The following is a 12378-nucleotide window of genomic DNA, read 5'->3' on the forward strand; positions in this document are numbered from 1 at the left end:
TTCTCAGTGCTGTGCCTCAGATATTTATACTTTGTGAGAAATTTTTTTATAAATTGCATATCCATGGCCAGCTGATTTTTAACAAAATTCTTTGAAATTTAGAAAATGAGCACCTCTGTTTTAATAGATATTTCATAGAGCCATTACTGAAATCTTAAGTTTGATGCGTCAGCTTCAGTTGCGCCAGCTGAAAAGCTGTGCATTGCGGGTCCACTGGCCGTCCTGACCCCTCATTTACATGAGGCAAGCGTCTAAGCTAAAGCTGCAGGTGTGTCAGCCTGGAAAAGGGGGTGAAGGGCATTCCGGCACATAAGCATGCATGAGAAGTTTGGGCAGAGGAATGATGTGGAAAAGCTGGATTGTCGCGTTTTCACCCTACGGTTTGATTAGGATCGGGAGAATCCCTAAGACATCAGGACCCTTAATTTTAGGTAACATTTATAACATGTTTTTAGATTTCTTGTTGAGTTTAGTCGACCTTTTGGCTACCAGGGGCCATGGAGTCGGCATCCTTAACCTCGCTTCCTATGTATGAGTCATGTGACCAGGGCCCAGAGGGCATCAGTAATGGGACCAGGATTATAGAAGCTATCCTTTGATTGCTCTTTCTGTAAGGTTGTGATAAGAGTGTTTTGTCGGTGGAAAATGGGGCTATGAGGCAAGGCAATATCTTCCTTTTTTTCCATAGGACTCGATTTTCATTGCATTCTAACTTTTTTTAGTGCAGTCTTACCTGAAAGACATAAGCTTCTATCTTTCATTCGACACATTGAATCTAGGATTATACCTAGTAGGTTTCATTGGTCAATTCTACAGGAAATAATTCATCGCGTGGAATTCTGTGACAACAAAATATTTGGAAAGGTCTTTCCAGTTGTCAAAACTAAACACTCTAAAATGATACGAACAATTTTTCAGTGAAATCAATCATTAATTAGGGGACTCTGAATCCATTGTTTTGATATTTAGAAAATGCACAAGTCTTAGAGTCAGAGACACGCGCGTTCTCGTTCTGGCTCTGTTTGCTGTGAAGCGTTGACCTCTCTGCTGCAGTTTTCTCGCTTGTAAAATGTGGATAATGCTTTCCCTACGTAATTGGTAGTAGTTAGAGTTCTTAGTTGTCAGTGATTAAGATCCAACGAAACTATCTTGAGCCAAGTGGCTATTTGTAGGCTTACATGGGTTACTGTAAGGGGTTACTATTGAGGGAAAAATGCCCCAGCAGCCCCGGGGAACCTCAGGACTGGGGACCCTTCTGTTCTCTTCCATTGTAGGACAGGCTTTGTGGGGGCTTTGGGCTCTCGCAGTGTCTCTTTTCTAATCTCAAATAGGTGCTTCCAGGAAAAGGCTCTCTGAAAAGCGAGAGTTGCTTGCACCACATGTCCACCTGTGGGCCAAGCCGCTGTTGCCTCGGACGGGGACCTCAGTGCCTTGCACGTCTCTGTGGTCACAGTGCACCGTGATGGGCATTGGAGAGGAGACGTGCCTCCAAGGTGGGGGTGCCTGGCACGTAGTGGGCCCTCACATGGAGAGACTCTCGCTGGGTGGTGTGGACAGACTGTATTAAAGTCCTCAACATAAAGCAGTTTATTACCAAGCGTCAGTCCTTCTGCACAAGGAGTTACACCATTTGTGATTTTAGCTACTCGGGCTGATGAAATTCTCCCCTTTTTATGGGTGAATCTTGACAGTGATGATGGCAGTGTGGCGGAGGGAAATCAAAAAACTACCAGGCATTTAAATGATACCATTTCTGCACCAGCCATGCCCTGTGTGGTCGCCTCACTCTGCCTTTGGGATCTGGTCAGGCCGCCGAGTCGCCCCTGCCGGGCCTGGCGAGCACTAGCAGGACACGCTGAGAGGTGAAGAGCGGGCAGAGAAGGGCGCTGCAGGCACAGGCTGCAGCGCTGCTGTTCACTGGGCGTGCGGACAGCCTTGAGCACATTTTCTCAGTTAGATAGAGGGAAGGTGTTTGTGATATTGGGTTGTTTGTGGGCATTGAAATTAAATATGCTGTATGGATTACCGAGTGTGGTGCCTGGCACAGTAAAATTGTAGCTAATATGGTGATGGTTTCGATCATTTAAATTTTAATCCGAATTTTTTATTTCAATTTCTGACCTCTGGTGAGAATTCTGTCCTCTGGCCGCAGTGCAGACCTGCTAAACCAGAGGGCCTGGCTGTGGGTCTGGGGATCTAAATGTTGGATATGTACCCCAAGTTATTGCTAGAAAACCAAAGATCGAAAACCACTGACAGGGCTGAGAACGGTCTGGCAACTATCTTCACATTACTGTTTTTGGTGGAGGAGTTTTTTTCCCCCTCTTCCCCAGTTATTTTCGAAGAAGAGAGGGGCTGGGCAATGAACAGTGAAGAAAATCGAATTACTTATGAAAGCCACCTTAATCTCTGCTTTGTTAATGCAGAAACATCTTACATAAGCCCAACACCCTGCACCTTGAGCTTCAGTTCCCTGAAGCTCATGCCTCATAAGCTTGTGAAGTGCTTAGTGCAAACCTGACTTGTCAGTATCCTTCTGTGCTTTTGGTGGGAAAGCTGACTAGGCAAATGAAAAAGTGTCCTGCAGTACGACATGAGGGTTACCACCTCTGTGTCCTACCTGGTGGAACTGCTTCCGCCCACATATTGTCTTAAATTTTTTTCTATGTGTATGTGTGTCATTTAAAATTGTTAGGCATCCAGACTGGCATTTTTTTTTTTCTTTGCCTGTTTTACTTCTGTCATTCATAGACAGATTTCTACCAGAGGACTTTTCTCCACATTTTTTTAACATCTAAATCTTTAATACAATTTCTTTTTTTCCCAGGAGGGGGGGCTGGTGGGGAAATGGGATGCTAACGTAATTTTGGAATGGTTGAGTACTTGTTCACTGCCATTCCTATATAAGCAGTCCTTTCCCCATTTCCCAAGCATTCATGAAATTAAAGATTTGAGAGAAGAAGTGAAGACCTTAGAGCTAGAAACTAAATTATCTGGAGACAGTTTTCAGTTGAAAGTGAGTGACTAGCCACAGATCTTCAAGAAGTGGCGATCGGTCAGTGTCATGGGATGGTCACCATTTCGGAGGCTGTGGGCATCCATGTCCCTGGTGCGGCCAGAGTGCAGGTGTCCGCCTGGAGGACGCGCTGGAGGCTTGTGGCACTGCACTCAGGCTTCCACACTGTGAGGCTGGATGTGCCCAGACTTATCCCCGACTCTCTCAGTTGTACAGGGCTTTCACTAAAGCTGTCCTGAGATAGAGCAGGGACGTGGGGCAAGTCGTGGTTCACTATTCCTGCCTGGGATGAGTAATGCTGAGATATGAGCAGTATAGTAAGAACAAAAGGGATCCCATCGTAAGGCTGAGATTACATTTTAAAAACCAGGGAGTTAGGAGGTAAGATTCCTAACATTTTATGGTAATCAGCCCAAGCTGTCCCGTCCTAAGGCAGGACAAGCAGTCCTAAATGGTATGTCTCCACTTCTTGAGGGGCACCACTGTCGTGGAGAAGAACAGGATCAAGAAATTCCTTGTGTTAAGTTTATTTTATGGAATGTCTGAGGATTATGAATGATGAATCAAAACAGAGTGACATCATGAAACCACATGTCAAGGCTATGTGGCTCCCCCCTGCCCCAACGTTTGCCCATTCTTGAAATCCTTGAAATACATGTATCCTAAACTTGAAGCATGCCTTCTTTTTGAGATTGCTCACACTTGCCTTTTTTTGAGCGTGTACTTTTTAAATAAAGACTTTTTGCTGCTCAATTTACTGCATTTTGTCTCTGTGCCCTTTCAAGCCTCTTGGGAGGTTAATAAGAGAGACCCCCTTTCCTAGTGGTAAACATGTTACTTCGCTATTTAATTACACTTTCTAGACTAAGCTTAAGTGTTCACTCTGTCCTCCTTCAGACAAGTAGGGAAGGGCTACTAAGATCTTGATTTGGGCTGCAACCTCCCGTCACCTGGGTGACCTGGATGGGATGGCAGCGTGTGACCATGCTCTTTAGTGCCTGCTTGAAAATCTCCTTTCTTTGCCTTTGGGAAGTTCTCAGAACGTAATCTCACTCCATCCAGGGCTCTGCGGCTCCCCCAAATCCTGGAGTGGTAGGGCCTTAGTTCCATTCCGTGCAGACTAATCAGACACCGGACGCCAGGTGACCCTGGCTTCGGGAGTTGGCAGGGGACCTGCCCTGTGCCGAGCAGGAGTTCAGTGAGCTTCCCTTTCCCACCTCTGCCCTTCCGTGCTCTGCTGCCTGCAGGGCTGCTGCCATCCACTGCCACGCTCGCTTTAATGAATTCCTTCCTTCCCTACACTCCTCTGACCTGTTCGAGAACTCTATCAGTCAAGAACCTTCCCCTCTCCAGGTTGAGGTTTCACCTGGCGCACAAGGAGAGACCTTCCCAGATGCAGCTGCCCGACAACAATATGACTAGCATGAACATTAAACCTTTTTCAGTTTAATTTAAAAGTATAAAAGACCTTCTGTTATCAGATTTAAGTGAAGTTCAAGTTTGAGAATTGTTTTTGTGGAGAGCATTATTTGTTAAAAGACCTGTTTAATCTAAAACATGAAGTGTCTCGACTTTTGAAACAATTTCAAATACTGAAATTTTCAGGAATTTTTTTTATCAGTTTTTTTTAAACTTGTGAAATAAGTACAAATTCACAGTATGTTGCAGAGAAACCCCATGTATCCTTACTCAGTTTCCCCATCGTAGCATCTTACATGAGCATCGTGCAATATGACGACTGTATCTGGAATACAGACATATCAGTACACTGCAGTGTTATAACCCCGGAGTTAACGTGGTACAGGCCATGGACTGTACTCAGATAGCACCAGGTTTAATGCAGTCATGTGTATATGTGTAGTTTTATGTGGTTTTATGACATATGTAAACTCCTGCAACCACCCCCACAATCAGGATAAAGAACTGTTTTATTACCACAAAGATCCCTCATGGTACCCCTTGGTCAGTTTGTAGACAAGCCACCCAGAAATCAAAACTTGGAGTCACGTGCGACCTGAGGACGGGCCCTCGGGAAGCTTCATCTCTGGTCATCCTCCCTGGAAGGCTGCATCGATGGGCTCCGCTGACTCCGCAAGTCACTGCCCCTGAACTTAGTGCCTCATACAGTTTTGCCCTGTTAAGAGTATTTCAATACAGTCACCTCTTTGAATGTTGTCTATTTGCATTCCATTTCCAAGTTTTAAGAAATAAAAGCAAAAGCAACTCATGACCAGAGCTTGGAAAACTACCTTTACTTTTCCAGTATTTTTAAACTTAAGTTTTTTTTTTTCTGGCAAGTGCTGTTTGTCTCTGGGTAAGTTGCTTTTCCTGATTTACCGCTTGTAGTAACAGTTACTGGGACATTGTGAGTTTCTGTGTCTCTTGCCAGCAGCACCTCACTGTTTTATGATTTTCTTTTTTTTTTTAATAGAAACTGTCCTGGGTGCTCACTGGTATATATATTTTATATTTCCATTAAAGAAAGGCAGAAAGAAAACATCCCTTTTATAAATTGTGTTTTCTGACACCGAGTTTTGGTCCAGAAACTTAACCTAAACTTCAGCTTTCCCCCTGCAGTTTTGTCTGTATTAGTCACGTCACAGTGATTACATGATCTAGCCATGATGCTTGTGAAAGAAGCAGGCGTGAAAGGCTTCATATTCCATGGTTCCAGTTGTGTGAAATGCCCGTTCCATGCAAATCTGGAGACAGAGCATAGATTCGCGGTTGTGAAGGACTGGGGGATTGACTACAGGCTGAAGCAGAAAATGGGATTATCACATAATTTTAAGCAAAAAGTTCTACAGAAAAATTTAATTAAGCAGTCATTTTCTTTGAAACTTTATTTCCCATTTCCATTTGCTACTGTTGAAAGGTTTGACTGGGGGAGGTGGAACAATCAGGGTAGTTAGGAACAGAGGTGCACTTCATAAATTGTGGGTTTGTTGTAAGAAAGCTGTGATGATGTCTGTTCAAGGGTTGGAAATACCTATTTGAGCAGGTTTGTTGTGACGTTTAATTGGTATCAAAGCATGTGAATTTGTAAAGAACTCCATGTTGGTATGAGGATCACTAATCCTGTCTCTAAAAGGAAATTCAAGACTTAAAAATGCACAACAGTGCCTGGGAGGAGACAAATGCAGATTTCCTGAACAAATCATAGCTTTGCTGGTCTGCACAAATTTTCCTTTCTTTTTTTCTTATCAACCATTTAAATTAGGATGTAATGTTTTATGTTGTGTTTGAAACTGGTGTCCCTTTAAAGGAAAACAAAATGACCATTTCTTCTTTTTTCCATTGATTGAAAATTCCAGCTTGTAGGCTTTGTGCGTAGTGTACAGAAGTACTAAGGCAGCATCTTAGGAACCCTCTGTGCCTGACCTGTCCTCAGAGGTTCTGAATCCCGAGGTCAGGTATGGGGTGCTCTGGGCGATGTCATGGCCAGCCTGGGTTGAGCCCCCAGCCTTAGACTGTTGGTCGGCATCTGTGAGAGGTGTGGTCAGAGATCACTGCAGATCTGAAATTCCGTAGACCTTTCACCGTGAGAACAGTGACTTGGGATGGAATTCATAGCGAGACAGAGCCACGCTGCGTGGCGGCGGGGCCCGAGCTGACCTGGTCAGGCCTCACCCCGACTTCACACTTGCTTACTTTGGTACCCAGCTTCCACTGCAGTGGATTTCAAAGTAAACTACTGTTTTGAAGAGGAATAATGATGAAAAGCCTGTATTTTGTAATGTGAGGTATTGCTGTTGTTTCTTTTAGGTGCAACCACAATCTAAGAAGAAAGGCCAAACATGACCCTCCATCTTAGCTTGTGTGATAGAGTGAGACTGAGCCGTGAATATCAGCATTTCTTATTTTTCAATTTCAAGCGCCATTCAAGGAGCTGCGGTTGAGGATTAACTTAAAAGCTTTTAAAGATCTTCCCTTTTCACTGGCTTTTGTGGCATTTTAGTTTTGCTTCAAGGATAAGCAAATATTTTGTTTGACTGAAATGGATTTTATTCTAGGGGGAGTAGGTGTGGTCCATGAAGGAACGTTTTAGAAGTATTCCCATGTGTTCTTTGTCATCTAAGGAGGGGATTTTAATATATTAAGAGAGTTCCTGACTAGAAAACTGTCTTCAAGTCTGCAGTATATTTTATGTAAAGGTTTTAAAGTTCTGTTTTAAATAATGGTACCTAAGTGAGAAATCAGTTTCTGAGAAAGCCTCAGGTTTTCATAGCAATATTTAATTTGAAAAATTGTATTTGCTGTTTTGTTGGTGTAAAATAGAACAGTAAGTTTGTAAGCTATTGAGTACATCCTTGTTAGTTTTAAACCAAAATACTCACATAGGACTCTTTCTTTCTGTCTTGCCGTTAGGTGTAAGGATTTCTCTCTGTGTTACTGGAATCCCTATTGGATGCTGCCCTCTGATGTTTGTGGAATGAACTGCTTTTGGGAAGCGGCCTTTAGGTAGGCACTTGATATTTAATTGGTAGATCAGTGTAGGTAAGACTAGATAGTAGATAATAATTTTTTACTCTAATAGGACATAAAAATGTTTCTTTTCCTGTTATTTAATAATATCTTACAAGTCAATAATTCATTTTCTGATTGGGTTTCCTGTTCCTTTTTCCCACGTTGTAGTTGTTAATCACTAATTTGTAGTCCACACTGTGTGTAAAATGCTCTTAACTTTTTTTTCCCTAGATATTAAGGCCATTGTTCTAGGAGAATCTATGATCTAATTTTAGGTAAGAGGTACTAAAGTGATAAACAGGTGATAAAGATGGACCTTCCATGGGTATTTCTAGGCATAAATGGCATTTATCCAACTTAAAGCTGGTATACCGAAGAAACATTTTGGGGGTGCATGGGGCCAACTGGAGAAGGCTTATATTGGTTATTAGCAGAGAGATTGAATTTTGAGAAAGTGGAAGATAAATGTTTAAGAAGGAATGAATGATTGGACATTGTTTGTTGACCTTTTAAATTGTTGAATAGTTTGGCTTTGTTCACATCTTTGGGCATCAAAGGCGTCGGATTGGCTGACATCTCGGGTCCCTTTCTGCTCTAACCTTTAATGAAAGAACCTAGTGTTGCTAGGAATGGGGTAGCCTACCTCCTAGTGATGTGGCAGGGGGGTGAGGGAGTAGCCTGAAACACCTTTCCCAAGAGTGGAATTTCCCTGAGAGGCACCTATTTTTACTGTGTCTTTAAAATTCATTTACATTTTAATTCTGTTCATTTCAAATTCTATTCCATTTGCCAAGCAGTGTAATGGAGTAAAAACCAGACCCAGCGTCTGGTTAATATGGTTCCATCCTTGGGGAGCTTTTCATTTTGACAGGAGCTTCACACTAGTCAGCCTGGGGTTTCAGCGAGGGTGACAAGCCGTAGCCATGACGATGGGAGAACCCGGCGAGTCGTAGGTAAGGTGGGGTGGGATCAGGAGTGGCTTCTCCAGGGAGCCCCGTGTGTGAGGAGCAGGAAACTGGCCAGGCTCACGGGCAGAAGGCGGAGTATTCTAGGTGGGAAGCAGTGCATTCTCAGTATATATCACTAACATGGTTTTCAATTCTTTAAAATCCCAATATGTTATGCATCCGGTGAACAGTGGTTGAAATCAGGTATTTTAATTATGTCTCATTGTTACAGAAAATACTGAGTGATTGAAATTCTAATATGGGTCAATCAAGTCAGATTATTCAAACTTTTAAAGATAATCTTTCCCTTCAGCTTGTTCATAATTTTGGAGCATTGGAGCTCCATGTTTTTTATGTCTATTAAAGTTTGCAGATGAACGCAGTGTTGACAAACACCGCTTTACTATCTCTAGCCTTGGGACATACATCTGCTAGCTCTGGAAGCTGGGTACGCTTGGAAACTTACGCGCATTCTGATTTCATCCAGCTCAGGCCCTTTTGTATGTCACAGGGTGAGTAACGACCCTCCTTCCTCCTAGGCCCGAGGACTCACCCCGAAGAAGCGGACACCGTCGGAATCTTCCAGCCTCTGCTTATCATTCCTTTTGTTGTGGCTTCTCCAGCTCTCTAGTTGCCTCATGCTGCCAAGTATTCCCTGGGGAAGGATGGCATGTGGGTGATGGGTACACACTGTGAGCCCTTGTGCTTGTTGCTCTCCTAAATTTGAGATTTTAAATGTTATGCTTCTGTGTTATACTCTCTACTTAGACATCTGTGTCTGTCTGCAGATATGATGGTTTTCCCAGTAGTCCATGTAAGAATATAGTAATTTATCCTCCATTTTCCCCATGGTCCCAGGCACATAAGTGGGTGAGAATTATGCCTGGGCTTGACTGGGTTTACCCCGCCTTATGTCTAAACATCCCGACCCTCCCCCAAAGCAACAAGCCCAGCGGTTCTGCCACAATAAAAGGCACCTCGCTGCTACCCCCTCTCTCTCTGTCTCTCTCTCTGCAGCCCTCTCTCTCCTTGTCTCTGTCTCTGTCTGTCTGTCTCGCTGCTCTCTTTGTCTCTGTCTCTCTGTCCCGCTCCTCTCCCTCTCTCTCTCTCTCTCTCTCTCTACGCCCTCCCCTCACTCCCCTAGGGCAGCCACTCTCTCCTTCAGATAATAAAGTCTCTTGCGTGGGCCCGTGTCTCCTGAGTCATTCTGGGTAAGGAGGGTCGCGGTGAGAAAAATCTCTTAATCTTAGTTTCTCACTTAGAATTTAGGATCCCTCACATTTGCTCATTCTGCTGAAATATGCAGACAAGTCAAAATGCCATAGAGTCGCCGTGTCCTGCAGTTCGGCACCTACTCAGTGGACACCCCAGTCGGCCTGATCCCAGAGCTTGTCTGCCCAGCTGATGAACTGCTTTGAGGTTCCCCTTTGCTGTTACCGGAGGGCTCGCGTTTTGCCTGGCACCAGTGGGCCCTTACCTGGCACGGTTTTTCCTCTTCCCAGGCTTATCCCCGCTTTTCCAATTTGAATTTTTTATATTATTCTATTTTGACTAAAGCTTACCTGGAAGATTATTTTCTCCCATTACTTTATTATACAGTGAACATAAAATAACGTAAAAAGAAAATCCCCTCAGCACTCAGCCTTTCACTGTTGCAAACACTTCCCCATTCTTATTACCTGCGCCTGCTGAGTCACCTTGCCGGCCAACTGCTCCCCGGCAGCATGTCGGATGGTCAGCCTCCCCGTCCTTGGGACAAAACCCCTACACTTGCTTTCAAGCCTTTTTTCCTTTAAGCATCCTCAATTTTCTCTCTCTCTCCACCAGCAAAATATTTATAGGAGGGTCTGCTGGCTTCACTTCCTTAAGCAAACAGAAAAGCTTCCCACCCCCGCCTGCTGTCCCCCCTGACTAAGCTCTCATTGAAGCCCCCCAGGCCTCTGAGTTGTTCTGGGGGGCCTACTCTTACTTCTCCTGGTCAGTCGGCACTCGCTGCCCCCTCCTCTTTCTTCCTTTCAGCTCTGGCGGGTCCTGGTTCCCATGACCAGTGTCTCTGCCCTGCTGACCCCTCTGCCCCTGGGCCCCGCTCCCCACTGCTGCCTCCTGAGCGTTGCTGTAGGACCCTGCTGTCTGCTCTGCCCGCCCCTTGGCCACAGCGTGACCCGTGTGCCTGGGGTCCCCAGCCCAGTGCCCCTTCCTGTGCTCCAGAACTATTTCCAGCTGCGTTTTCATCACGGTTACGTGGCTGGTTCATGTCTAGGCCACGCTTGGGCAAACCTGAGCTGGTGGTCTAGCCCACCGCACCGCCCTGTGGTGTGCCCCGGGTCACAGCGGACTTTCTCCCTGTGTCGGGCCACGGTGGCTTCCGGCCCCAGTCACACTGTTGTCCTCCCTCTGGTTTCCCTCCCCACCGCGCCCCTCGCTTCTCACCTGCTCGCCTCTCTGTGTCCGCCGTCATACTCGCCGCATCTGTTCTGCTTGTGAGTCGTTATCCGCATCTTGACCTTACTTTGCAGCTCGATAGCTCGTGGTGTTCATCATTTAAGGCCCATGCTGAGCAATGTGCTTAGCAATCAGTAAATAACGATTTTCCCCGGGATTTGTAGACTAGGCTAGATGTTTATATAGGGAGCTTCCTTAGCCGTCTTGATGTTTTTTTTCTATTTAAGCAGTTACCATGCTTTCTAATTAAAATTTTTAAAATTCTGTCTTTTCACAACAGGCTTACTAATTTATAGTTCATTCATTGATTGTCAAACATATTTCCATATTTGTTTAGCTTTTTAATCGTTTGCTCTGCATATTGTCAGTATTGATATTTACCTGTTGAGGTTTTAATGTCTATTCTATGAACTATTAGGATATCTACTTTTGCCACTGATTACAGATATTTTTTCCTCATTGGTTTCAATTTTTTTAAGTTATATTTTCAGTATACAGTCTCTTAATTTTAGCATTACTATAAAAAATTCTGTTTTAATGTACTAATTTTTCTATGACTTCAGCTTTTAAAAATATTTAACCTCTTTATGGTAGAAAATGATTTTCACTTCATGGAGTGTGTGGTTATAGGGGAATTTAAATGTTACCTGTATTGTCTTGCATGTTTAGTCCATGCTAGTTTTAAGAGATATATTTTTACGGATTATTTTAAATTATATTTTTGCAACTAATACTTGTATTTCAAACTGCATTTTAAGATTCTCTTTTCTATGCTTTTTATAAGACCTTAAAGAGTTTTTTTTAGGTATTATGTTTTGTTTCAAAAGTAATTATATACAACTCACGTTATCTAGGATAATTTTTTTTAGTGTGATAATTTAGCACAACTCTTTTCATAGTAAAAGGCAAATAATTTTAAGCTATAGGGAAATTATCATTAGTGTTTCTGAATATAATTTCTATTTTGTTCAACTGTTAGTTTTTAAAGATAAGTTCATGGCAGTTAATTTTTAGTTTGGAGAGATTGTCATCAAATTTAATTAATAAAAGCATATAAAGTTTGGCTTTATATACTTCATTATAATACTAATTCCCAGACTTAATATATTATGCATTGTTTTATAGAAAGGATGCTAGCTTAATAATAGTCCAGAAGAATACACTGGAAGCTTTTCATGCTGTCTAAATAAAAAAAAATTATTATGATTCTTATATTGCAGAAATATTACTTAAGTCTATTTGTAAGGTTTAGAAATCTGTTAACAGTGCTTTTTAGAATTTGTCACTGAAGACATTTTTTAGCTATTAGTCTTTTTTTCTGATTCCCCTTCTCACTTTTTCTTTTTTTACTTTTTGTTTTTACATTTTTACTTTGATGTTTCAAGTCTACAGAGGTTACAGGAGAAGTACAGGAAGTACACACTAGATATTTACCTGTTATTAAAAACATCCCAGGTTTTTTTGGTTAACCATTTGACAGCTACAGCCATTATAACACATGCCTGA

The 12378-nt window shown here is 42.9% G+C and overlaps 1 protein-coding gene across 2 annotated transcripts in view; it reads left to right on the forward strand.

Annotated features, from left to right (window-relative positions):
* GXYLT1 (glucoside xylosyltransferase 1) overlaps positions 1-12378 on the forward strand; it is a 44339-nt gene that overhangs the window by 1700 nt on the left and 30261 nt on the right. Inside the window, exon 2 of one of the 2 annotated variants that reach the window (XM_037009870.2) lies at positions 7385-7477. The exons of the other annotated variant lie outside the window; for it this stretch is intronic. Within the exon in view, the coding sequence (XP_036865765.1) occupies positions 7385-7477 (93 nt within the window). The remainder of the gene's footprint in view (positions 1-7384; positions 7478-12378) is intronic. 2 annotated transcript variants of the gene reach the window in all.

This window comes from Manis javanica, chromosome 15, assembly GCF_040802235.1.
Source record: "Manis javanica isolate MJ-LG chromosome 15, MJ_LKY, whole genome shotgun sequence".
NCBI lineage: Eukaryota > Metazoa > Chordata > Mammalia > Pholidota > Manidae > Manis > Manis javanica.